Source organism: Natator depressus, chromosome 2 (genome assembly GCF_965152275.1).
Source record: "Natator depressus isolate rNatDep1 chromosome 2, rNatDep2.hap1, whole genome shotgun sequence".
NCBI classification, from domain to species: domain Eukaryota; kingdom Metazoa; phylum Chordata; order Testudines; family Cheloniidae; genus Natator; species Natator depressus.
This window is the reverse complement of record NC_134235.1, coordinates 60042205-60068345: the sequence shown is the minus strand read 5'-3', so window position 1 is coordinate 60068345 and position 26141 is coordinate 60042205. Positions and strand designations below refer to the sequence as shown.

At 41.2% G+C, this 26141-nt stretch overlaps 1 protein-coding gene across 1 annotated transcript in view; it reads right to left on the bottom strand.

Moving 5' to 3' along the window:
* MYBL1 (MYB proto-oncogene like 1) overlaps positions 1–26141 on the bottom strand; it is a 45346-nt gene that overhangs the window by 10555 nt on the left and 8650 nt on the right. The window contains exons 2-10 of the mRNA XM_074943060.1: positions 22975–23080; positions 22824–22895; positions 11119–11211; positions 8675–8895; positions 7153–7336; positions 6371–6445; positions 4483–4587; positions 1427–1660; positions 381–746 (exon numbers count right to left, since the gene is read on the bottom strand). Coding sequence (XP_074799161.1) covers positions 381–746; positions 1427–1660; positions 4483–4587; positions 6371–6445; positions 7153–7336; positions 8675–8895; positions 11119–11211; positions 22824–22895; positions 22975–23080 — 1456 coding nt within the window. The remainder of the gene's footprint in view (positions 1–380; positions 747–1426; positions 1661–4482; positions 4588–6370; positions 6446–7152; positions 7337–8674; positions 8896–11118; positions 11212–22823; positions 22896–22974; positions 23081–26141) is intronic.

The window sequence follows — 26141 nt, the reverse complement described above, 5'->3', positions numbered from 1 at the left end:
TATGAGCTGAATTTACTAGTGAAACCTCAATTTGAATTTTCTTTAAAAAAAAAAAAAAAAAAAAATGTGGCAAGGCCCTGTAGCTACACAGTCAAATCTGAACTACCTCCAGTATGTGCAGGTAGAAAAGTGAAGCCCAGTTGTCAAGCTGCAGTAGAGGTCAGTCCCAGAAAGGAAATCAGGTAACCAATTTCCCCATTTTTAAAATAACCCATTTCTTCCATATTAAAACTCTCTTGTTAATTCAGCTAATCCTTTAACACGTTCTAAGCCGTTTCCTAATACATTCAATTAAGGTACAATGTATTATTCAAGAAATCCTGCAATTTGTGTCAGTTCATTGCAATCCTAGCTTTCTAGCTGTATTAAAAAATTTATACCTGTGATGGGGAAAAGGGTAGTGTTTTCACTGGTGTTTGTTTTAGTGCAACATTGACAGCATCATTATATGACCCATCATTCAGCTCATTGACTGGTGACTGTCCAACTCGCAATCTTTTTTTCTTCCTGAGGATAGCAGGTGGAGTGCTGAACTTGCCTATGGAAGGAGATGTTGAAAGAATCTCTTCTTCTCCGCTGCTACAACTATTTTTTTTGCCATCAAGAACAACACTGACATTAAACTGGCACTCCATAGCCCCTTCATTGTGTTGAATCCTCATTAATGTTACCGGAGCAGGTTTGATAGGGGAATTAGCAGCCTCAGAAAGGTCAAAGCTGGTGACATCGCTCCATGCTACTGGATCCTACAATGTAAGGATACAAGACACTCAGGCATGAACATACTCACGTTTTAGCTAAATTTTTGCTTATCTGAAATGTTCCAAGTGGAAGTTGTAGATCACAAAGTTCCTGTTTGGAATATTTCAAGTCCGCAACAGTTTTTCTCGTTATATTGCATTCTATATATGAGCTTTGGAAACCAGTTATAATTCATTAAGAGAAGTTATATATTCAGTATTAATTCTCACATTTTAAAAGCTACAAAAATATATTCATTACTCACCCCAATCACACACAATCTAATTTAGACATACATTTACAGTCCAGACAGAAGTAGCTTGATGCAATTAAGATTGGTTGTTTGGTTATAACAACCAGCTACCCCAGCTTCTGGCATTCCAGTAAAAAAAAGTCAATGTAACTCAGTTATATCAAGCTTGTAACTAAGGCATTACACTCTGGATTAAATATTTCCCCTACCCCTCTTATACAACCAGATAATTTTAGATAGTTTGTTTTCAGTACAATTCACTCACGACTTCCAAGAAAACAAAGCAATCAACAGTAGTGAAACTATACCTATCTGGTACTGTATGAAGTAATTTCAAACATTTTACATATGTACTGGGCAAATATGAACATACCCAAATATAAATGGATTACATCTGTACTGAAAACTAGAGAATCACCCATCCCAACTTACGGATTCAATAAGCTCTAGTGTCTCTGCAAATTCTGGAATGGTCTGTAGAGATGATAACACTGCATTCGCCTCCACAGCTAGGTACTTGGTGGGTGAATTCTGCTGGGCAGCTGTACCCTGGGCTTCATCCATACTGTAAAACTCACTTGTTTGTTCCCCAAGGCTATTTAGCGTATTAGACATGCTATCTTCCATGATGAAGCTTCCAGACCAGCTAGAGAAACTTCCAGCTTGCTAGTAGTATAATAGAAATGTGTTGATGTTTTATTCAAATTTGAAATTGAAAATAAATCAGAAACATGATTTTGGGGCAAGTTTCATAAACATACTATTATGGACACATTGCATAGTAATATTTTGTTTCAGACTGAACTTTTACCATTCTCCAGTGGATGTATTCTACAACAGTTTTATTCAGCTCAGTGATTTCCCCACCTTTCCCCAGCCAACTTACTTTCTGAAGTAATTCAATTACATTCTTATTTCCCTTAAGTTTACAGGAGACACTCAACATTCCCCTTCTCTTACATTTATTCCTTTAACCTCTACTCATTACTATGACTGAAATTCTATTTCATATATATTTATGTATGGTTCCCTATTGCTCACGTTGAAAATCACTGGTGATGTAAGCTTCCCCACTCTCCTTAACAGTAAGACATTATCAAGCCATCTACATAATAGTTCAAAAGGTACATTTTCAGGTTAAAATAGTTCATTCTTAAAAATTTTCTATTTTAATAGTTGATTTTACTTTTTACTGTTTATGCTATTTTGTGTCATTGCTGACTAATAAAGAGATGTTCATTTTTGTTTATAGTCTACTTCATTTCCAACTTCTCATTCACCATCATAACACAGTGCTTATGAAGAGACATTGGAATTATCATACTGGATCGGACCAGAGTCCATCTAGTCCAATATCCTATCTCTGACAGTGGCAGGTACCACAGCTTTGAGGAGGAAAGAAGTCCACAGTAGGCAGATGTGGGATAGTCTGCTGTTTCCCCCTGGACCTCAAAGTTAGCTATCATCAGGGTCTCCATTAGAGAATCGTTTTAGGCCCTGAAGCATGAGGTTTCATATTCCTTCCAAAATTCATCATTAAATGACAACTCTGGATATTTTTGATATTCACATTAGCATCCATTCCCTTTTCCAAACTTGCTAATTTCTTGGCATCAACAACATCCTGTGGCAACAAGCTCTACAGTCTAAATAAGTGTTGTGTGAAAAAAGTTCATCAGTTTTGAATTTACTACCTTTTAATTTCATATAATGTCCCCTTGTTCTTGTGTTGAGAGATGGAGAACAGAAGTTCCTGATCTACCTTTATATATGCCATTCATTATTTTATATACATGCATCATGTCCCCTCCCTCTTATCTGTCTCCTTTCTACGGTAAACAATCCCCAACTTTTTTCATATGATAGTGTTTCCAGGCCCTTGATCATTCTTGTTACTCTTCTCTTTTCCCCTCCAATGTGCATTACTTTGCATTTATTGACACTGAATTTCATATGTAATTGCATTGCCCACTCACCTAGATTGTTTCAGTCTTTCCTGAAGTTCCTCACAGTCCTTGCTGGTCCTAACTTAAATAACTTTGTCTCTTGCAAATTTTGCTGCTTCACAACTCACTTCCCCTTTATAGATCATTAAAGTTTGCATGGCAGGAGAAAGTATTTTTTTTAAAATAAATGTTCCTTTATGAACCCTGTGGTGTTTGGTATTGTAAATACATGTAGGAACTGCAGAGGACACTAATGTTCTACTGGACCATAGGTAGGGCCCTACCAAATTCACAGCTATGAAAAACACGTCATGGACTGTGAAAACTGGCCTCTCCCGTGAAATCTAGTCTTTTGTGTACTTTTACCCTATACTATACAGATATCATGTGGGAGACCAGCGTTTCTCAAACTGGGGGTCCTGACCCAAAAAGGGGTTGCGGGGTTAGGGGGTTGCAAGGTTATTGTAGGGGGGTCACGGTATTGCCACCCTTACACCTGCGCTGCCTTCAGTGCTGGGTGGCCAGAGACTAGCAGCAGCACAGATTTAAGGGCGACAATACCATACTATCCCACCCTTACTTCTGCGCTGCTGCCTTCAGCTCTGGGCCCTTGGCCAGCAGTTTCCACTTTCCAGACGTCCAGGGGGCAGCAACGCAGAAGGGTGACAGTATCATACCATGCTATCCTTACTTGGGCAGTCTGCTGCCTTCAGAGCTGTGTTTCCAGCCAGAAGCAACTGCTCTCCAGCCACCCAGCTCTGAACGTAGCGCTGCCACCAGCAGCAGAACAGAAGTAAGGGTGATACCACCGCAAACCCACCCCCCTACAATAATCTTGCAACTGCACCCCTACAATCCTCTTTTGGGTCAGGACCTCTAGTTACACCACCATGAAATTTCAGATTTAAATATCTGAAATCATGATGACATTTACAATTTTTAAAATCCCATGACCATGAAATTAACCAAAATGGACCATGAATTTGGTAGGGCTCAAACCACAGGTCTCCTTTGCTATCTTTTCTGAGAGTCAATGGTAGAAAAATCAGATATAGCAAAATATAGGCATTTTTCATTATCTATGTTGATCAACTAAATGGTTTATCCAAGGAAATAAGTACTTTGAATTCTGGGCTGTTTTTAAAAAACAACAAAATCTTACAGCCCTTATTCACATGGTTACCCCTTTGAAAGTAACACAATTACTCAGTACATGAAGTGTTGCTGGAGTGGATCTCAAATTAGGGCTGAGTGAAACCAGTAGCAGGTGAAATTGCCATTCAAAAAGTCATCTCTTGCTCTAGGATTACGGGAAAAAAAGCACTTGACTATACCATAGTATTTACCATAGGTTAAAAACACTATGTTAAAAGAAAAATAATGTACATTCCCCAAATTAAAGTCCTACATGTACACCAAGTTTGATCAGTTTTGGAAGAGCATATTAAAGCTATTCTAGAATTACTAGCATCCATTAACGAACTGCTGATCAATCTTGGTGTAAAGCCAATGCACGTATTTATACAAATGCACAGTCCTTACAGATGATACTCGCTTTCTTCTGATTTCATTCTCAGCTGACATAAGGAGCAACTCAAGTTCCTTTATTTTCTTTTCTTTATCAGGATCATCATCAACAAATGGATGCTGAAAAGGGTATTTAGAAAACAGGATAGAAGCTGTTAATAGAACTCAATAAATGTAAGGCTTCCTTTTACTAGCTAGACTTCTACTTTCTTACATCCTGCACATGCTGGGAGCAGAACTATGTAAGCTACAAAGCCATGCTTGACAACCATTTTAGAATAAGGTTGCCAACTGCACAGTTTTGGCATGATTTCAGTGCCCAGCACAGACAGATTTGTCTGATTTTCAATCTATTCATGCAGAAAATCATGCTAGCTCGCTAATAAGTTTTAGTACTGTTTTTGTCATAAAAGCCTAGTATAGCATGCTGAATGTTCACAAATTCCCCAGTTCTAGCTCTAGTGGAAGTACCCAGGGAAACAGAAGTCTAGAGCACACTCCAGATGACCACCTGCATTTTAAGCACCTGCATGGTTAACCCTACTCAGAATAGATCTGCATGACATGAGTTTCAAACACTGACAGTTGCTGGTGTTCTGTCTACACTAGTGCTCCCACCAGTGGAAGTGGACTGGTTGTAACAAAAACAAGGAAGTTTTTGGAGAAACAAGTATAACTTAGACAAGTTTCTCGTGGTCAATATAGATGTAAATGGTAAGTTTCAAATATAGTTACTGAGCCAGAGTTTAAAAAGGGTCTTAAAAGAAGGTGGCACTTTTAATTTCTCTCTATATATATATTGATATCTAGAGTGGGTTAATAGTGTTGCCTGCTTCTTTCAAGGCCATCCTAGGGCATTCAATCATGGTTTGCATCCACACCAGGGTGGCAGGAAGGAGGAACAGAATTTTATTTAAAGATTAACTACATCGCAAAAATCATAGTTAAGTTAAAGTCGTTCTTCACAGAAATCCATGCCTATCTAACTGTGGGAAGAGAATGCCATACAAAAGTTAGTTTATTTAGCTTAGTTTTTCCAAATTTATGCCTTTTCTGCCATTTCCTAGTCCACTAACAATATCCCAGAATGCCATTTCAAACAGAAGGCTCCTTGCAGCGCACAATATTTATGATGTTACCAATGTATTCTCAATACCTTAAGTAAATCAAAGTGTATCATGAGCATTTCACAAAGCAAGTTTTTCTTCTAACAAGTTAGTTCAAACTTATTTCTGCTCTGAATTCCAATACATCCAACATAAAACTTTTGGTTTTTCTATGCAGTTCACCTCAATACTTCAATATTTGTGAAGATTGACAAAGGTTTAGATTACCCAGAAAATGTGAGAAAAACTATATGATTAAAATCATCTTAGTAATTTATTTACTACATGGGCTTAACACATTTTAGATGAATCTTTCAATTGCTTAGGTCTACAGTAATACATGTGCTGCACACATAAAAAGCAAAACACAACCTTTGGCTAAATTTAATGGGAGCTATGCACCTAGTCAGTGACAGACGTTAGACCAAAGGATTTAATTAGTGGGCAGATCTGAATTAGTTGATCACATTTCCAAATATCAGAAATGAACATAGGCATCCTCTGATGAGCAGCTGCAGCCTGCATTTGAAGAGGATGGGGACTCCTTTCATTTCTCAGTACAGGACTCTATGATCCTGTAAAGTTGCAACAGCTTTTTCAAGAAAAAAGGCACAAATACAATCTGAGGTTTATACAGTGAAGATTTAGCTGAACGGTCAAGGCCTTAAACTAAAAAAATATGACTACTTAAAACTTTAAAAATAAACAACAGAATCCTTGGGTTATCAGGCTAAGAAATGAGACAGAATAAGTCAAACTCTAACCTCATTTCATTTACAATAGCCAATGAAAATTACCTGAATAAAGTTGGAAGAAGTTGAAACATGTTCTATACAGCTGCCTTCTGATGACACATACTGGTAACCTGGAATCTAAAAGAATTCAAAAAATTATCTTTGCATATTATAAAAAACAACTTTAGAGACTGACTGGGAGCCAAATAGATTCATATTTTAGAAAATAGTATAGTTTTAATTAGAGAGTTTAGAAAACTTAAATTACTAAATGGCTGAAAACGGACTTCAATTAAATGATCTTTTATTTTACAGATTGTCTATTTTCAAACTTGATAAATAATTTTGAAACTGGAAAAAATTGCCAAACTATGTAGCCTGATTTTAGCTTGAGCAGAAGACTGAAATTTGCACTGCAGTCACATTTTAAAGCGACATTCAATTTAAAAAAAAATGTTTTAAACAAATTTACCTATGTTACTAACACTTGATACGATTTAAAATCCAGTCTGCATTTCAACTTTGAAGTACTTTTTCAGCGTGAAAACAAAAATGAAGGAAGTCAGTTGCACTTTCAAGATTTTAGAATCGCAGGGTTTGACTTGGGAACACTGCTGGGAAATTTTAGTTAGAAAACAACTTCCCTACTGAATTTAAAACATATCATGGAAACAGTTCTAACAGTACTAGGTTTTTATGTTTCCTTTTCCAAAACATAATTTAGGTCAAAATTAAGTCGACAGGTGGCCTCTTCAGAGACCAATTTATATTTTATAATATGCCAACAGTATAGAAGAAATATACACTGCAATTAATGAATTTTTGTATGGACATTTAAAACTTACTTGTGCCTGAACAGGTATGTAAAACTGATTCTGGGTTTGTAAGTGTTCTACAGTGGCACAAGGTTTGTGTTGAAGTTTTGATGAACTAGGCTGCTCAGTCTTGATTCCATCTTGTAAGTATCCTTCCTGTTCCACTTTTCTTCGCATAGTGGAATTCCAATGATTTTTTATTGAATTGTCTGTCCTAAAACAAAGTCATATAGTAGGAAGATATGGAAACCAAATTATTTCAGGAACATGTTTTTAATTAGGTAAATTACACAACTTTACAAACCACCACCACCACATTGCAAACTTTGTAAATTACACCAATAATTTTTTTCATTTATCACATACATTTCACCACTTCCCTAACTGGTGAGGAACATCTTTTTCTTGACTGGATACCTCAACAGTTGGATATGCTATATGACCATGCTGTTTTCACCTCTAACGTTATCAAATATAAGGTTGTTAAAAAAAACAGCACAATTTAACTCCTGCAGAACTTTGGACAATTACTTTTGGATAAAATTTCTTTAAAAAAAAATAGAATCACCCAAAAATTCATTAGATACCTTCTCAGCTAACTACCACACATAGAGGCCAGATTCTTGCAACATTACTCAACATGAATACCCCGCACTTCAGTCCCACTGAAGTTCATTAGACTACTTGCAGAGTAAGAGTAAGGATTTAAATTAAAAAAAAAAAGAGGGTATCTGCAGATTTTTGTAGAATACATTTCAAAACTTGTAACAAATGGACAGTTAGCAAGCCCTTTACTCACACTGTCGAGCAGTTACATAAGAAATCTCACTGACTTCAACTGAACTACTCATACAATTAATTTAACAGTCTGAGTAAGGGGCTCACAATCTGGCTGTGAATTTGTCACACATTAGCTAACCTGTGGATAAAACTAAATAAAAACCTAGAAAGATTAGAAATTGCACTTCAATTTTTAGAACACTTTAATTACGGTAAGCTTGCCCAAGATCTTTTTCAAAGTTTGTTTAAGATTGGGTGTTTTGGGGGCATGTGTCTTCAGTGAAAAGCCAAAATGTATCCACATCACATTTAACCACCTTTTTGGATGTCAGAATATGCACATATTCTAGTAACATTTTGCCTTGCAATATCCTTAAAAACAGATGGAAAATCAGGATGTGATGGGTGTTGTATTTATTAGTAAAACAGTTAATAGTGTTGACATTTGAACGATATAAATGGAGGAAGTTCACATTACTCCAGCTGATAATGTTTTTGTGGGTCTGGCAACAGACAAGAAAACACTGCTTAATCATGAGAGTTATCTTTAACTAGAAGACATAAGCTTTGTTGTTTTTTTAAGCAGAACTTAAATTTTGGCAAACACTGCAAAATCCATAGGAAGACAATGAGGTTTCCGTGGATATATATGTATATATTTTTTTTGGTTTGATTACCTTTACAATAGTTACATGGATTTTGGAAAGACCTTGTAACGACTGGCTTTCATACTCTTTCTTAAGTTTAATACAAAAAATATGTTGAAAAGCACCTTCCAGGAAGAAGTTTTGCAATTTCAGCCCATCGATTTCCCAAACGCTTGTGAGCTTCATAGATTATTCTGTCCTCTTCTTCTGTCCATGAAGATTTCTTTACTTCAGGATTGAGATGGTTATGCCATCTCTCTCTGCACTGCTTGCCTATTCTCCCTTTTAGGTGTTTTGCAATTAAAGACCAGCGTTTTGGACCATACTTCTGAACTAATTCAATAACCTGGAACACAAACCAAACAGTAGCAATGATAGACAATTTAGTATGTTTGAAAAATTAGATTGGAAATATTATTAAAAAGCATTTGTAAAATTAACATCTCAAAAGATGAATAATAAAACTGATTTGTTAACAAATTAAGTTAAGGATTAGAGAAGGCCTATAGAGACAATCATGGTGCTTTCAAAAGTCATTGGCAGGAATCCTGGTTTCAGAATAATGTATAAACTCCTACTTTTAAAGTTAAAGGAGACTATGTTGTAAAGGCAACACTAGCTGTAGAAAAATATATGCTGACCAAGTTAGATTTCAGTGTCACCTGCCAACTGATGCACTGGCACTGGGAAATACTTAAATTACTTGATTAAATGATTAAAGGCCTAGAAAACAGGACCTTGAGGGAAAATTGAAAAAATTGGGTTTGTTTAGTCTGGAGAAGAGAAGACAGAGGGGACTTAACAGTTTTCAAGTATATAAATGGTTGTAACACAGAGGAGGGAAGTAAATTGTTCTCATTACCATCCGAGGATAAGGCAAGAAGCAATGAGCTTAAATTGCAGCAAGGGCAGTTTAGGTTGGACTTAAGGAAAAACTTCCTGTCAGGGTAATTAAGCACTGGAATAAATTGCCTAGAGAGGTTGTGGAATCTCCATCATTGGAGATTTTTAAGAACAGGTTAGACAAACACTTCTCAGGGATGGTCTACATCAGGGGTTCTCAACCTTTTTCCTGCTGAGGCCTGCCTTCAACATGCTATAAAAAATGCCAGGGCCCAGTTGGGGTGGGGAACTCGGGGCGGGTCTTGAGCATAGGCATAGTTTTACTTCTAATTTGGGGGGGCAAGGGCTGGCGGGGAGCACCACCTCCACCCCGACTCACTCAGGAGGCCACCCAACCTGTCTGGGCTGTGGGGGGATGCAACCAAAAAATAACTCAAAGTGGGGACTCAGTTCAAAAAGTATGAAAACTGCTCAGGGTGCAGGCAGGGGGTAGCTAGGGGCTGTGTAAGGGTTAGGAGGGGGCTCCCAGCTTCAGCCCTTCTTCCCCTCCCCCACCCACTGCTCCTGGCTTGGCAGAGGGCTGGGGGGAGGTTTGCCAGCCTCAGCCCCATATTGCTCCTGGCTGGAGGTGCGGGACCATCGTCAGCTTCAGCCCCACACGCCGCTCCCGGCTTGGGGACAGGGGGGTGCTGCCAGCTTCAGCCCTGCATGCCGTTACTGGCTTCAGCGCTGGGGCTTGGGGCACCAGGTTTCAGCTGCGGGGCTCCGTGGCCCCCCTGAAAGGGCTCATGAATCCCCAGTGGGCTGCAGCCCCCCCAGTTGAGAACGACTGGTCTAGATAATACTTAGTCCTGCTTGACTTCTAGAGGTCCCTTCCAGTCCTACAATTCTAGGATTCTATACTTCTTGTAAAGAAATATGCGTGCATGCTGCTTGTTTTACGCATTAGTAATGAAAGGTCTTATCTGATTTTCCTGGAAGGCTATACGTAACTGAAGAACTGAGATCATCATCAAATGAGATATTAAGCAAGTAAAGCCCTACGAGGAGGGGAATGATGTTTTATTCCAACTGTTTAAAAATGGGGGTTTTTTTTTCTTTTTAAACATTTATGGGTTTTAAACAGTCTGAATAAAAATAGTTTCCACTCTCACTCAGGTTTCACTTGTTTGGTATCTGTTATGTCAATCCTCTTAGTTTTCCAGTTGTTCTGTTTACACAGAAAACAAAGAAGATGTGAATTAATACTATATTAATACTATATTTAACAGGCAGAAAAAGGGAAGGGTTTTGTTTTCATTATCTTTTTAAAGTCTTATAAGCCTCTTTCACAAGAGCACACAAATCCATTTTCCCCCACCATGGCAGGTCACCTGTTAAGTCTGGTGGTCTGGGAGAGCACAAGGTATAAAACAGGCCAGATTATGGCCTACGAATGTCAGTTCCAAACACAGAGGTCTCCTCTACTCAATGAGTTAAAGAAGCTGTTCAACTAGCATGGGGAAATGATAAACACCTGAGCAGGCCTAACATTTTATGTCATCCAGGGCAGTGCAATATACCCAGCGTAACATAGTGAACTAGCTAGTATGTGTCATCTGGGATCTGAGAATCCAACAAAACCAGGATAATGGGAGTAGGGAGGAGACAACACAGAAAGAAGTCTTGGTATACTTTTGCTACAGTCAAAAAATAACCAAGCACAATGTGAAATAAGTTCCATTACCCTTTGATCCTCTTCTTTAGTCCAGGGACCTTTAATCAATTCTGGGTTTAGAACCTTCTGCCAGCGATGCTGGCACTGAAAATCCGAACGATTCTGAAACAGTTTTAAAAAAATGACTTTGCTAAAGATTATCTTTATAGACTGTTTTCCTAGCAAACAGCAATAGTTTTGACTAATGCAAATGTAAAACTAAATAATGAACTATAGATGATTAGCATTAAACAGGTTATTCCAAAGTGGAAAAGATGTAATCACTGAACATCCCAGCCACTATTATAGTTGGGCTCTTTTCGTTATGCAAAAGTTACTTACCCGTTCTGTACTTGTTCTTCGAGATGTGGATGCAGATATGTATTTCACTCAATATTTTGCTGCCTTGTACACAAAAAGCCAGAGACTTTTTTACTACAGCAGTAAGAATTAGGGAAGTGCATGTGTGCTTTATGTCCTCGTGGCCCCTCCCAAGGTCACATAAAGGCAGTACTGCCTTGATCCACCCTCAGTTCCTTCACACTAGAAAGAATATCTGAAGACTCCAATGGAGAGGAGATTGAGGGTGGGCCGCAGAATACACATCTGCACCCGTATCTCGAAGAATAGTTAGTTACAGAACAGGTAAGTAACTTTTTTCTTCGAGTGGATGCAGACATGTATTCCACTCAGGTGACTCTCAAATAGGACCATTCAGAGGTGGATTCAGAGTCTAGAAAATTAAGATTGCAATGCTACTTGGCCAAAGTTTGCATCAGATCTGGATGCAGCAGTAACCACATACTGAGTGAATATATGTAACGAGGACAAAAGTAGTGGCCCTACAAGCATCCAGAATAGGAAAAATCTTTCAGAAAAGCAACTGAAATAGCCTGAACCCTCATGGAATGGGCTGAAAGTTTCTGCAGAGGAGCCTTTGCCATTCCATAAACCATCATAATATGGAAGTAATCTGCCTACACATAAATTGCCCCGGATCATCCACCACTCAAGATCATAGTACAGCTCGCGGGAGCCAGATTAACTTGTCCAAATGGTGCTTGCTCAGACAATAGACTGATTTCAGGCATGGCTGAAGAGTGTGGAGGTGCAATCTTGCATATTTGGTTATATAGGTAAAAGGCCATGTGGCATAGCCATTTCAGACAAATTCAAGCAGTAGCAGACAGGTGAGACTTGAGGGACCTGCATAATTTGTGAATAGTTTGAAATCTCTCTTGGGGAAGAAAAGGAGTTGAACTAGTAGAGTCGTGCTCCAATGAACTCAAGTCTCTGGGTAGGAATTGGCATTGACTTTTCTGTTCAGGATAAGACCCAGTCAACTGAACAGGTGGATGATTTAGTCAACGCCAGCAAATTTGATCATGAAAGGACTCACAGAGCAGCCAATTGTTGAGGTAAGGAAACATATGGATCCCATGACAGGACAAAGGGGAGTACTGTGTATTGATGACTGCTTCCTGTGATAAATATGAGGATATTCCTATTGCTGGGTAACAGCTACAGTATATGGAAGTACACATCCCAAAGATTGAGGGCTGTGAACCAATTGTACTAATCCAGAGAAGGAAGATCTGAAGCTAGGGTAATCATGTGGAATCTAACTTGCTTGACGAACTTGTTGAGAGCCTAGAGGTCCAGACCAGAATAGGTCCACTGTTGGACTTGGAGAATCAGGAAATAGCAGTAGAAACCCCATCCTTGAAGCGATAGGGGAACTTTCTTTATGGCCCCCAGGACAAGGAGAGGCTGAACCTCCAGAAGGAGCACAAACTCATGAGATAGGTCCCTGAAAAGGGACATAGAAGGTGAGTGGAGAGGAGGGATGGAAGTTAATTGGATCAAATATCCCAATCCCACAGTACTCAGGACCCACTTGTCCTAAGATATTTGTTCCCAAGCACCCAGGAAGTGAGATAACAGGTCTCCAAACGGAGAAGGGAGTTGTAGATTGTTGGCTGCTACGTAGCCCTTGAAAAACAAGTCAAAAGGGCTGTTTCCCTATAGCAGGCTGAGAGCACGATTGATTAGCATGAGAGCTAGATGAAATTTTCTGGGGTCTCCGTTTCCTTTTAGAGGAGTCATATCATCTGGAAGGATAGAAGGGTTGTCTGTGAAAGTGATCAGAATACTGCTGCAGGGTCTTATACTGATGTTCTTAGAGGCTGGATAGTAACACCCAAGCTGGATAATAAAGTCACTTATGAATCTTTAAAAAAAAAAAAAAAACATAATACCTCATCTGTTTTGTCCAAAAATGAAAACTGTCCAACAAAACATAGATTAATGGATTGGTGGATATCTGGTGCTACCCTGGAATTAAATAACCAAGATGACCCCCTCATGATGATTGCAGAGGCCATTGCTCTGGAGGAAGCACATGCAACACTGAGAGCAGACTGCAGCGAGATCTGTGTCACCAGCCAGTCCTTCATCAAGAAAGCTTTGGACTCCTTTCTGGAGTAGTCTGGCAATTTGTCTGTGAACTTCATCATCATCATCTTCCAGTTGATAAAACTGTACTTCACTAAAAGAGCTTACTAGTTCACAATTCTCATCTGGAGCAAAGCATTAGAATAAATCTTTCTTCCCAACAAGTCCAGTCTTTCAGGTTCTTTTTCTTTTGTGGTAGACTTAAATTTTCTGAGTCACAACCTCTCATTAGCAGACAACTAAGCCAGGTGCAAGTAGAACCACTGAATCTCCTCACAAGGGACATGGCATCGTTTTTCCATACCCTTGGCTATTGGGTATAGTGACGCTGGGGTCTGCCACAAAGATTTGGACAGGTGTTATTAACAGGGATGGCAATCCATCTGGGACATGTCCACCAATTTTTGGGTATCCTCCTGGACCAGCTTGAATAACCAGAGCTGCAGCCATTCCCCTGAACAACTTCCTTGAAGTCCTCTAGAAGTGCAGAAGGCAAATTGGGGCCACTAAATCATTTAGGGAGGGTGATGACAGGGCTGCTGGAGCTGACAGTACCTCCTGGGGTACAGGCTGGTTCTCAGGCAAAAGGTTAACCATAGAGAATAGCCCGGTGGGGGAGGGGGTTAAAATGTCATCCTGAGCTTCCACAATAGGCTGGTCCGCAACTAGGGCTATCTCCAGGTAAGGGGATCTTACATCCAAACTTATGTGAAGGTCTGGATCTGTGGAAGTGAGAAACACCACTGTCCCAAAGCAGCCACTGTAACACAGGAGGCCAGTACGTAATAGGCCAGGCAGGTCTGTCCCTACTAAAGGAACAACTCTCCTCTCAGTACTGACACTTACTTCCCGGGTGTTCAGATGATGTACATCATCTCTTTTGCAAAGGTTGGGAAGGAGAAGAGCTGGAGGACTCCAACCTGATGCAAGAAGATGCATTTGAATAATCAGTAGGCCTGGTGGGTGCCCAGCCCAGCATGGCCACTGGAAATCCAGAATGATCCACCATAGGCGCCGACTCCATGGGTGCTTTGGGGCTGGAGCACCCACAGGGAAAAATTAACGGGTACTCCGCATCCACCGGCGGCCAAGCTCCCCGCTCCTCTCCTTCTCCCCACCCCCTGAGCGTGCCACATCCCTGCTCCCCCTCCCTCCCAGAGCTTCCCTCCCCCCTGCCGCCTAACAGCTATTTGGCAGCACTTAGGACTTTCCAGGAGGGAGGGAGAGGAGCTGGGATGCAGTGCACGCAGGGGAAGAGGCAGAGAAGAGGCAGAGCAGGGGCGGGGGTCGAGCACCCACCAGCCAGAGGGGAAGTCGGCGCCTATGTGACTGTTCAACCCAGAAAATTTAACATCTATAACTTGCTTAGCATTGTAGTCAGTCCTGAGAGGAAATCGTAGTAGGGAGGCTGTCTCACAGTGGGGTCCAGTACCGAGGAAGAGTTACTCATCAATACTGAGGAGTCAGGATTCGGTCCCCACTCTGAGGCAGCTACCGATTCCAAGGATCCTGGTACCAAGGTCAATGTTGCAGATAGTGCCAATGGAGAGGGGTGTCTCGGTACTGACCTAACCTGCATAAGCACTGCAGGCAGAGCTAACCTCTTCATTGGTACTAGAGCTAAAGGCAATCTCTGTCCCAAAGCTGAAAAGGCTGAAGGGGTAGCCTGGGGTGACATCCCTGCACTAATGTCCTGAGTTAGCAGGAATGCTGGTACAGATAGACAAGGCAAGTCTGAAGCAACCATATAAACATGCAGGTTTGATGGCACAAAGTGATGTGTGGGAGTTTCCATAGGTACTAGACTCGACAGCCACTCCAGAGACGGTTGCAGAGTTGATGGTACAGCACTGGGATTCTCCCATCTTGGTACCAGGGAGACAAGGTTGGCGACCCAGCTTTACCCTGAGTACCAGAGTCTTGCTGATGGTAAGGCCCTGCTCTTGATGAAGATAATGACAAATCCCTCCTTGGTTTCTGGCAGCCGCAGTTCATTTTATAAATCTTCTTACGAGGGACACATGGGAATGATGAATGACCCCTTGTGTCTCAAGGACAGCTAATTGAGTGGTCAGAAGAGGATCCCAGTGCCGAGGCAGGTGTCATAGCCTGTTCCAGCAGGTGTTGCTTTAGACCAAGGTCTTGCAATCTGTGTCCTTTTCTTAAAGGAATGACGAATATTGCACTTTTCCTTGATGTGGCCCTCGCCCAGGCACCACAAGCAGAGTATTGTGGTGCCGGGGCAAGGGCCACATCAAGGAAAAGTGCAATATTGGTCAGTCCTTTAAGAAAAGGAATGGGACAGAGACTCCACACGTCAGACAATGCTTGAAGACTGAGGAACACAGCATAACCTTCAGCATCAAGCACCACAAACTAACTATACAACTAAATACACTCATTCTAACCTAAACTATGGGTATTACCTGTCAGTAACTATTTATGCTATTAAATACTGAACAATAAAGAGTAATAGCAGGGAAATGAGGAGACCCCAACACAGGAAGCTCCAACTCATGTAGCAGATGGTAAGACAGAACTGAAGGGAGTCTTGGTAATGCTACTCTTATACAGTCTTGGTAGGGGCCATTCAGTGGTACAGGGCACGTGCACCACCTCAGGGAGTACTGCTGTGCCAAAAGTCTCCAACTCAGTGCGGAAGTCACCAACATACCTGAGAAGAATACACATCTGCATCCACTCAAAGAACCCCTTTTCCATTTGCTTATAGCTTAGAACATTTTGAGTGAAATTCTGCTTGTTACTTCCATGCAATCCTATGCCAGCCAAGAGCAAATTTAGGCCTTCATCCTTTATATTTGGGGGGAAAGGGGACTTATTCCCAATGTGGCCCTCATCGCTTCTATTTCCCTCTATTTTTAGGTAACTTACATAAGACTTTTTTAAAGTTCCCATTTTTGTTTATTTATGATCCATACAAGGCAGCCAGAAATATTTTTTAAAGAAATTTTTTTTGCTTGCTTGTTTATTTCTGAAATATCAGAGACTCCACACTTAAGTCTGATGGTGGTCCCAGGCATGTGTATTTTGAGCTCTTAATTGAAGAGGCAGATGTGCTGAATCTTTACTGAATACTCAGAAGAGGGTATCTTTGTCAGAGAGTGAAGTTAAGTGTTAAAAAAAAAAAAAAAAAAAAAAAAAAAGCTTTGTCTTGACCAAAAATGAGCTGCATTTTGGTCAGGCTTAGCTAGCACATGATAGCTACACACTGCCGCTTTTTTGGTCAAGGCAAAGTTAAAGAGTTTAACAGACTGACTACAAAACCCTTTCACATTCAGTGCCAATAACCTGTCACAGAATGGCAGATTTCTGTAGAGGGCATATCCACAGAACACCCTTGCCTGCCACCCACCCCCCCCCTTTTTTTTTTTTTAAAGTATAAGCAACCTATGCCCGAGTATCAGCAACAGCTCACAGGTACAGTTCCCGCCCACAATTACTATTTGACTTGGGGAATGGATGCTTGATCCTTCCCCCATATTTTTCCCAGGCTGGTTGGGGGGGGGGTCCCCTTAACTGACCCCCCCACTGCCACACAGCAGCTAAATAACTTCTCTTTTCAGCAGCTAGGCTGATTTCCTTTGATGCTACCAAAAGGGAGTCTTCGGGGGCACCCACACAGCTACTGAGGTGAGATAAGTCCTCAAACCAGGCAGACCCCCATAAAGACTTAAAAGAAAAACAACCCCAAGTTTAAGAGTTAGAATCACATTGGTCTATAATTGATCCTGTCTTTTTTTTTTTTTTTTTTTTTTTTAAATAAAATGGCAACGACTTATCAATCTTGTCAGCTTTGGATCATTTCCTTCTCCCTATAAGTAGATTTTTGGAACCTCTTAGCTTGGGGAAAGTGACTCTCTATTTCCTCCCTTTCCCTCTAAGATCCTAAAGTCATTTTGTATGTTGAAAACAATTTACAAGCATTAACTAATTAGACTTCTGCAATGCAACTGCACACCATTAAATTTGGTCATACTCTAACCTAACTGTATTTTTATTCAAGCATCTTTGAGAAAATACAAGAAACACCCCTACCTTTACTCATGCAACACCCCTCCCCACCCCACACACACACACACACACACACACACTATCCCCACCAAAAAAAGTTAGTCTACGATGGAGGAAGAGAAGGAGGAAGGAAGAAAAAAGCCAAAAGTTTGCAGACCTGCATGCCTAAGGGTAGTCCCCTAACATCCATAATTAGCCACCTGAATATAAGCAGCCTTAGATTCAGAAGCACTAAGGTTTCACAAATGCCACTGAAGCCAGCATGAGCTGCAGGTGTTCAGCAGCTTTGAAAACTTCTGTCCACTTTCATTTATGAGATGAATTTTAGGCACCCAAATTTAATTTTAGCCAGTACTTAAAAAAATTTCTTGACTGTTATTTTAGTAAACAGTCACGTTTCTATCATGTGAACTTCCTAAAGTGTTCTTGAAGTTAACACCTCATTCAGTTTATAACTAGAACCCTGTGTAATTCACAAATTTTTTTAAAAAAATTCACAACAGTGTAAATGGCAAAGTATTGAATTTCATGGAGGTTGCATGGAATGAATTTTGTAACTAAATTTAGTCCTTGAAATAGACTAACATTACTTGTAAATTTTTTCTGTCCTTGAAATTAACTAGCTAAGGCAGTTGTTTTTTTAAAAATTGTTGTAGACATTTATCTTTTAAAAGCATATTTAAGAGATCATGGTTTGGGGCATTTCCATGCCTTCTGAAGTTGTGATTTACACAGGGCCTTATTATGTCAGCTGCTGTAAACACATTTAAAAGACGTATTACCTTGTATCTAGTCATTATCTGAGTTAAAGACCTAAGATGGAATTCATCACCAAGAGAGCAGCACTGAAAGCAATAACTGTCTATACCATCACCTGTTAAGGTATCCTTCATGATTGCTGTAGGCTACCAAAGAGCACCTGACATCCCTCTCCACCCTCTCCGCAACCCCAAGATAAGAACATAGAACATATGAACGGCTACACCGGGTCAGACCAATGGTCCATCTAGCCCAGTATCCTGTCTTCTGACAGCGGCCAATGCCAGGTGCTTCAGATGGAATGAACAGAACAGGAAATCATCAAGTGATCCATCCCATCGCCCATTCCTAGCTTCTGACAAAACAGAGGCTCTGCCACTTTAGAGCATGGTTTTGCATTCCTGCCCATCCTGGCTAATAGCCATTGATGTACCTATCTTCCATGAACTTATCTAGTTCTTTTTTGAACCCTGTTATACTCTTGGCCTTCATAACATCGTCTGGCAAAGAATTCCACAGGTTGATTCTGCCTTGTGTGAAGAAATACTTCCTTTTGTTTGTTTTAAACCTGCTACCTATTAATTTAATGTGGTGACCACTAGTTCTTGTGTTATGAGTAAATAACACTTCCTTATTTACTTTCTCCACACCAGTCATGATTTTTATAGCCCTCTATCATTTCTTTTCCAATCTGAAAATCCCAGTCTTATTAATCTCTCCTGATACGGAAGCTGTTCCATACTCCTAATAATTTTTGTTGCCATTTTCTGTACCTTTTCCAATTCCAATATATCTTTTTTCACATGGGGTGACCAGATCTGCATACAGTATTCAAGATGTGAGCATACCACGGATTTTTAGAGAGAGAATATGATATTTTCTGTCTTATTATGTATCCCAGGGGTGGGCAAACTACAGTCCGTGGGCCGCATCCGGCCCTCGAGCACCCGCTGAGGAGCAGGGTCTGGGGCTTGCCCCGCTCCAGCCAGGGAGCAGGGTCGGGGGCCACTCCTAGCAGCTCCAAGAAGCATTCTTTCTTGAGTAGTAACAGTTAATTTAGACCCCATTATTTTATATGTATAGTTGGGATGATGTTTTCCAGTGTGCATTGAATTTCATCTGCCATTTTGTTGCCCAGTCACCCAGTTTTGTGAGATCCCTTTGTAACTCTTCAGTCTGCTTTGGACTTAACTATCTTGCATAGTTTAGTAACATCTGCAAATCTTACCACCTCACCATTTACCCCTTCTTCCAGATCATTTATGAATACGTTGAACAGTACTGGTCCCAGCACAGACCCCTGGGGGACACCTCTCCATTCTGAAAACTGACCATCTATTCCTACCCTTTGTTTCCTATTTTTTAACCAGTTGCTGACCCAGGAAAGGACCTTCCCTCTTATCCCTTTACAGCTTACTTTGCTTAAGAGCCTTTGGTGAGGGACCTTGTCAAAGGCTTTCTGAACATCTAAGTACACTATATCCACTGGATCCCCCCTTGTCCACATGCTTGATGGAACCCTCTAAGAATTCTAGCAGATTGGTGAGGCACAATGTCCCTTTACAAAAACCATGTTGACTCTTCCCCAACAAATCGTGTTCATCTATATGTCTGATAATTCTGTTCTTTACTACAGTTTCAACCAATTTACCCCCTTCTGAAGTTAGGCTTACCGGCCCGTAATAGCCGGTATTGCCTCTGGAGCCTTTTTTAAAAATTGGCATCACATTAGCTATTCTCCAGTCATCTGGTATAGAAGCTGATTTAAATGATAGGTTACATACCACAGTTAGTGAAATTGCAGAACTACATCTGAGTTCCTTCCGAACTCTTGGATCAACATCGTCTGGTCCTGATGACTTATTACTGTTTAATTTATTAATTTGTTCCAAAACCTCCTCTAATGACACCTCAATCTGGGACAGTTCCTCAGATTTGTCACCTAAAAAGAATGGCTCAGGTTTGGGAATCTCCCTCATCCTCAGCTGTGAAGACTGATGTAAAGAATTCATGTAGTTTTTCTGCAATTACCTTATCTTGCGTGCTCCTTTAGCATCTCGATCATCCAATGGCCCCACCAGTTGTTTAGTAGGTTTCCTGCTTCTGATGTACTTAAAAATGTTTTTGCTGTTACTTTTTGAGTCTTTGGCTAGGTGTTCTTCAAATTCTTTTTTGGCCTTCCTAATTTTACACTTCCACTTTTTAAAGATGCCTTTTTGCTTCTAACTGCTTCTTATACTTTGTTGTTTAACCATGGTGGCACTTTTTTGGTCCTCTTACTATGTTTTTTAATTTGGGGTTTACATTTAAATTGAGCTTCTATTATGGTATCTAAAAAGTTTGCATACAGCTTGCAGGGATTTCACTTTTGGCACTGTACCTTTTAATTTCTGTTTCACTAACTTCCTCATTTTTGTGTAGTTCTCCTTTCTGAAATTAAATGCTATTGTGGTGGGCTGCTTTGGTGTTTTCTCCCTCTTCCCCCTCCCCCCCAGGGATATTAAGTTTTATTATGTTATGTTACTATTACCAAGCGGTTCAGCTATATTCACCTCTTGGACCAGATCCTGTGCTCCACTTAGATCTAAATCAAGAATTGCCTCTCCTCTTCTGGGTTCCAGGACTAGCTGCTCCAAGAATCGGCCATTTAAGGTGCCAGGAAACTTTATCTCTGCATCCCATCCTGAGGTGACATGTACCCAGTCAATATGGGGACAGCTGAAATCCCCCATTACTATTGAGTTTTTTATTTTTATAGTCTCTCTAATCTCACTGAGCATTTCACAGTCACTAACACCATCCTGGTCAGTAGTATATCCCTACTGCTATATTCTTATTCTTCAAGCATGGAATTACTACCCATAGAGATTCTATGGTACAGTTTGGTTCATTTACGTTTTTTACTTTTGACTCTATGCTTTCTTTCACATACAGTGCCATTCCCCCACCAGCAAGAGAACTAAAAGCATCAATGCCTTCAAAAGGTTAACTACTACATTCATTTTAGAAGGCAAAGATTGGGCAACCGTGAAATCTGCTCTTGGCAGCAATAACCTTGCCGTTTATTGAATATATTCCTACCCCTCGTTTTCTTAGTGAAGTCACTGAGAAGGTAGTGGCACCCAAATTCCAGCAGCACCGTCATCTTCATAATCCTGGATCATTCACAATCAGATACCGAAAAAGTACCGCACAAACCCTCTGGCACTGGTGGACAACGCTCTTTTGTCCTTGGGCAGGAAACAAGTTCCTAAGGGTATGTCTACACTGCAACTGGAAGCAAGCCTTCCAGCCCGATAGAAAGACTCACATGAGTGGGCCTCGAGCTAGCATGTTAAAGATAGCTGTGTGGACATTGCAGCTCTGAATTTGAAGCCTAGAGGGTCGGGTGGGCTTCAGAGCCTGAGCCCCAGCCTGAACTACAACATCCGCACTGCTACTGTTAATGCGCTAGCTCATGTCTATCTACCTGGACTGGGAGGATTGCTTCCAGCTGCAGTGCAGATTTACCCTAAGTTTACAGTACTGTGTAGATCTGTCACTTGACACCAGTGACCATATGGTGCTTTTGACATGCAGTATCACAAAGTACTCATTCTATTCATTTGTTTACCACAGAGATCCCAATACCAAGAAGAACACCAGTGCTGCCTCACCCAGACCCATCATGCCATGGCCCACAAGACTCAACACTCTCTCTCTCCCTCTTCATCATGAGGAAACTTGGGAAAAATAAGAAGCCATGGACTTCAGTGCTATCAACATGCACATGGCAGTTATTCTCCATTAATGCAGCCCATCACCATATCCCAACGCGTGGAACAGATCCACAGATGGATAAAGCTGCTAGTTTAAACTCAACTCCACAAAAGGGGTGGAGGGGTTTTAGTAGGAAGGGTGGGGGAGAATTGGAAACTGGATATTACTCTAACCCTATCAACTGTAGGAGTAAGACCACAGGTTGCCATATTGGTACAAAGCTTTAGGTTTGAGGTGGTTTCCTCATAGCTCCCGAACACAGATTGCCACAGTGATAAGGAATCCTCCTTTGGTCAAAAAACTAACCTCTTTTTCCTTTCACATCTGAAAGGAGGATTTTGATTGATCTGTACTTTTATCACCTCCTAGTTAAACTACTTCAATCCACAACATGGACTTGACTGTAACCCCACATGAAGACTGCAAATGATTCAGAATGCAGCAACACACTTCAGATATAATGGCAGACATGAGCATGGCACACTGGTGCTTCACAAGCTGCTGGCTTCACTCCTGAAATTAATAGGAAGTCAAAATCTTGGTCTTACTCAATAAGCCTCGAGGGTTTGGGACTTGGCTGTCCCAGCCCAAGTTATGGGTATCCATAGAACAGTCAAATGTAGCAGTCATGTATGCCTCCCCATATAAACTGCTTCATAGCCAGTCATCTCCAAATTGGACATATCATCATTGCAGACCCTTTCATTAAAAAAATTATACTTCACACTTACCTGTAGATGACTAGCAATGAAAGTCCAATCATCTGTACCATTTTGTTCGACCAGCTTTTTTAGCTTGTCATCCTGTAAAGACATAATATCAGCTGAGAAATATAGCATTTTGGTATGATATAAAAAGTAAAGTTACCTGGTCAAGTGTTACCTCATCACGTGTCCATTTTACTCTGTTACATATCTTCTTCAACCCTTTTTGCTGTGGTACTTCATAGTCATGATCTGCATACTGAAGGTCGTCATCTTCTTCCTCACTGCAGAGTACAAACAGAACAGTTTAAACAGACTAGAAATATATTTTAAATTAATATTGACCACCAACTACTCAAGAAACCAGAGAGGATGTTGGTTGTAATCTGTGCATCTGGTGCATCTCTGGAAGATATCTAGAATGAAGTATAAAATTTGTAGTAACATAAAGACAGACCATTGTCTTATCCAGTATAGTATCCTTCCTCCTCATATCCTATGCTTCAAAGGTAAGTAATAAACCCCACAAGGAACCTAGTCAATTTTGCAAAGCTGTATATTGTGAGGAATAGGCAGAAAATTCCTAAAAGCTTAAAGATTTGCTTAAACTCACTATTTAAGCGTTTTTAAATATAGCATCCAACAATGTGTCAGCTAGGTGCATTAGGGCCATGACAAAATGGTTTTCTAGTCTAGTAACCCACAGATTAATGCCATGTTTCAACTTTCTTAATTCACACACACACATCCTATGATATGTACTCCGATGTACACAAGTGCAAGTCCTAGGTTAAAACACCAGTTAAAGAATGTACATTTTTAAAAATACTTAGGAATTTAACAGAGTATATGACAGTCACACTATCAGTTACGGCAGGTCCCACGCTTTGTTTAACTTAAGGATGTTGCTCAAGTGGAAGCAATGTCTTCTAGGCTCTTTTTTTTTTTTTTAATCCTTTCATGATCACTAAATCCAGACCCACAAAAATACATTGTGCTATACAGTGTCAGTATCAGAACCTATATAAAATGCTTGCTACAAGCAGTAACCAGCATATCAGAGCTCACAACCAAGCCTGAACCTTTTTACTGTGAATCTTAGAATGGAAGAATTGCAGAGGAATAATTCAGTCTCTGAAAGTGGGAGGCAGGAAAAAATTATGAGATACACACCCTTATCTGGGGGTCAACTGAAGGAAGGATAATAGCCAAGCAAAAGGAAAAAAAATTCAATGGAATCCTGAAAAGTCAAACTGAGACCATGAGTAGGGGTTCCATTCAAAAAGAAAAGAAAAATACAAGAACTAAAGACAAATTATAATTTTAGATGGACAAAATTTAGCTGAGAAAGCAGCAGATCTGAAACTACAGTGCTGAGCTCCTTACCTGATAGTCAGAGGGTATATCTACACTACGAAATTAGGTCAAATTTATAGAACTCGTTTTTTTAGAAATCGTTTGTATATAGTCGATTGTGTCCCCGTCCCCCCCCCACAAAATGCTCTAAGTGCATTAAGCGCATTAACCTGGCGGAATGCTTCCACAGTACTGAGGCTAGCGTCGACTTCTGAAGTGTTGCACTGTGGGTAGCTATCCCACAGTTCCCGCAGTCTCCGCCGCCCATTGGAATTCTGGGTTGAGATCCCAATGCCTGATGGGGCAAAAAACATTGCCGCGGGTGGTTCTGGGTACATGTCGTCAGACCCTCCCCCCCCCCCCCCCCCCCCGTGAAAGCAACGGCAGACAATCATTTTGCGCCTTTTTTCCCGAGTTGCCTGTGTAGACGCCATACCACGGCAAGCATGGAGCCCACTCAGCTGTCACCGTACGTCTCCTGGGTGCTGGCAGACGCAGTACTGCATTGCTACACAGCAGCAGCAACCCATTGCCTTGTGGCAGCAGACGGTACAATAGGCCTGATAACCATCGTCATCGTGTCCAAGGTGCTCCTGGCCGCCTCAGGAAGGTCGGTCAGGAGCGCTTGGGCAGATATGGGCACAGGAACTAAATTAGGAGTGACTCGACCAGGTCATTCTCTTTAGTCCTGCTGGCAGCCCTATTGCACCAGCTTCTGCCAGGCAGGCAGGAGATGAGGATGGCTAGCAGTCCTACTGCACCGTCTGCTGCCAGCCAAAGATGTAAAAGATAGATGGAGTGGATCAAAACAAGAAATAGACCAGATTTGTTTTGTATTCATTTGCTCCTCCCTCCCTCCTTCCCTCTGTGAAATCAACGGCCGACAATCATTTCGGTGAGGTCTGTCAGGGGCACCTTGAAAAGTTTAATGGAGATTCAGTCCTGTCTGAAATACTGAGGGGGAGGGATAGCTCAGTGGGTTGAGCATTGGCCTGCTAAACCCAGGGTTTTGAGTTCAGTCCTTGAGGGGGCCATTCTGTGAGACAGTTGTTTTTGTTTCTCCTTGATGTAAAGACACTCCCTTTGCTGATTTTAATTCCCTGTAAGCCATGTCGTCACTCGCCCCTCCCTCCCTCAGAGCAACAGCAGACAATCGTTCCGCACCTTTTTTCTGTGCAGACGCCATACCACAGCAAGCACGGAGCCCGCTCAGATCACTTTGGCAATTAGGAGCACATTAAACACCACGCGCATTATCCAGCAGCATATGCAGCACCAGAACCTGGCAAAGCGAAACCGGGCAAGTAGGCAACGTCAGCGCAGTGACGAGAGTGATGAGGCCATGGACACAGACTTCTCTCAAAGCACGGGCCCTGGCAATGTGGGCATCATGGTGCTAATGGGGCAAGTTCATGCAGTGGAACGCAGATTCTGGGCCTGGGAAACAAGCACAGACTGGTGGGACCGCATAGCATTGCAGGTCTGGGACAATTCCCAGTGGCTGCAAAACTTTCGCATGCGTAAGGGCACTTTCATGGAACTTTGTGACTTGCTTTCCCCTGCCCTGAGGCGCAAGAATACCAAGATGAGAGCAGCCCTCACAGTTGAGAAGTGAGTGGCAATAGCCCTGTGGAAGCTTGCAATGCCAGACAGCTATCGGTCAGTCGGGAATCAATTTGGAGTGGGCAAATCTACTGTGGGGGCTGCTGTGATGCAAGTAGCCAACGCAATCAAAGATCTGCTGCTATCAAGGGTAGTGACCCTGGGAAATGTGCAGGTCATAGTAGATGGCTTTGCTGCAATGGGATTCCCTAACTGTGGTGGGGCCGCAGACAGAACCCATATCCCTATCTTGGCACCGAAGCATCAAGCCAGCGAGTACATAAACCACAAGGGGTACTTTTCAATAGTGCTGCAAGAACTCGTGGATCACAAGGGACATTTCACCAACATCAACGTGGGATGGCCAGGAAAGGTACAGGACGCTTG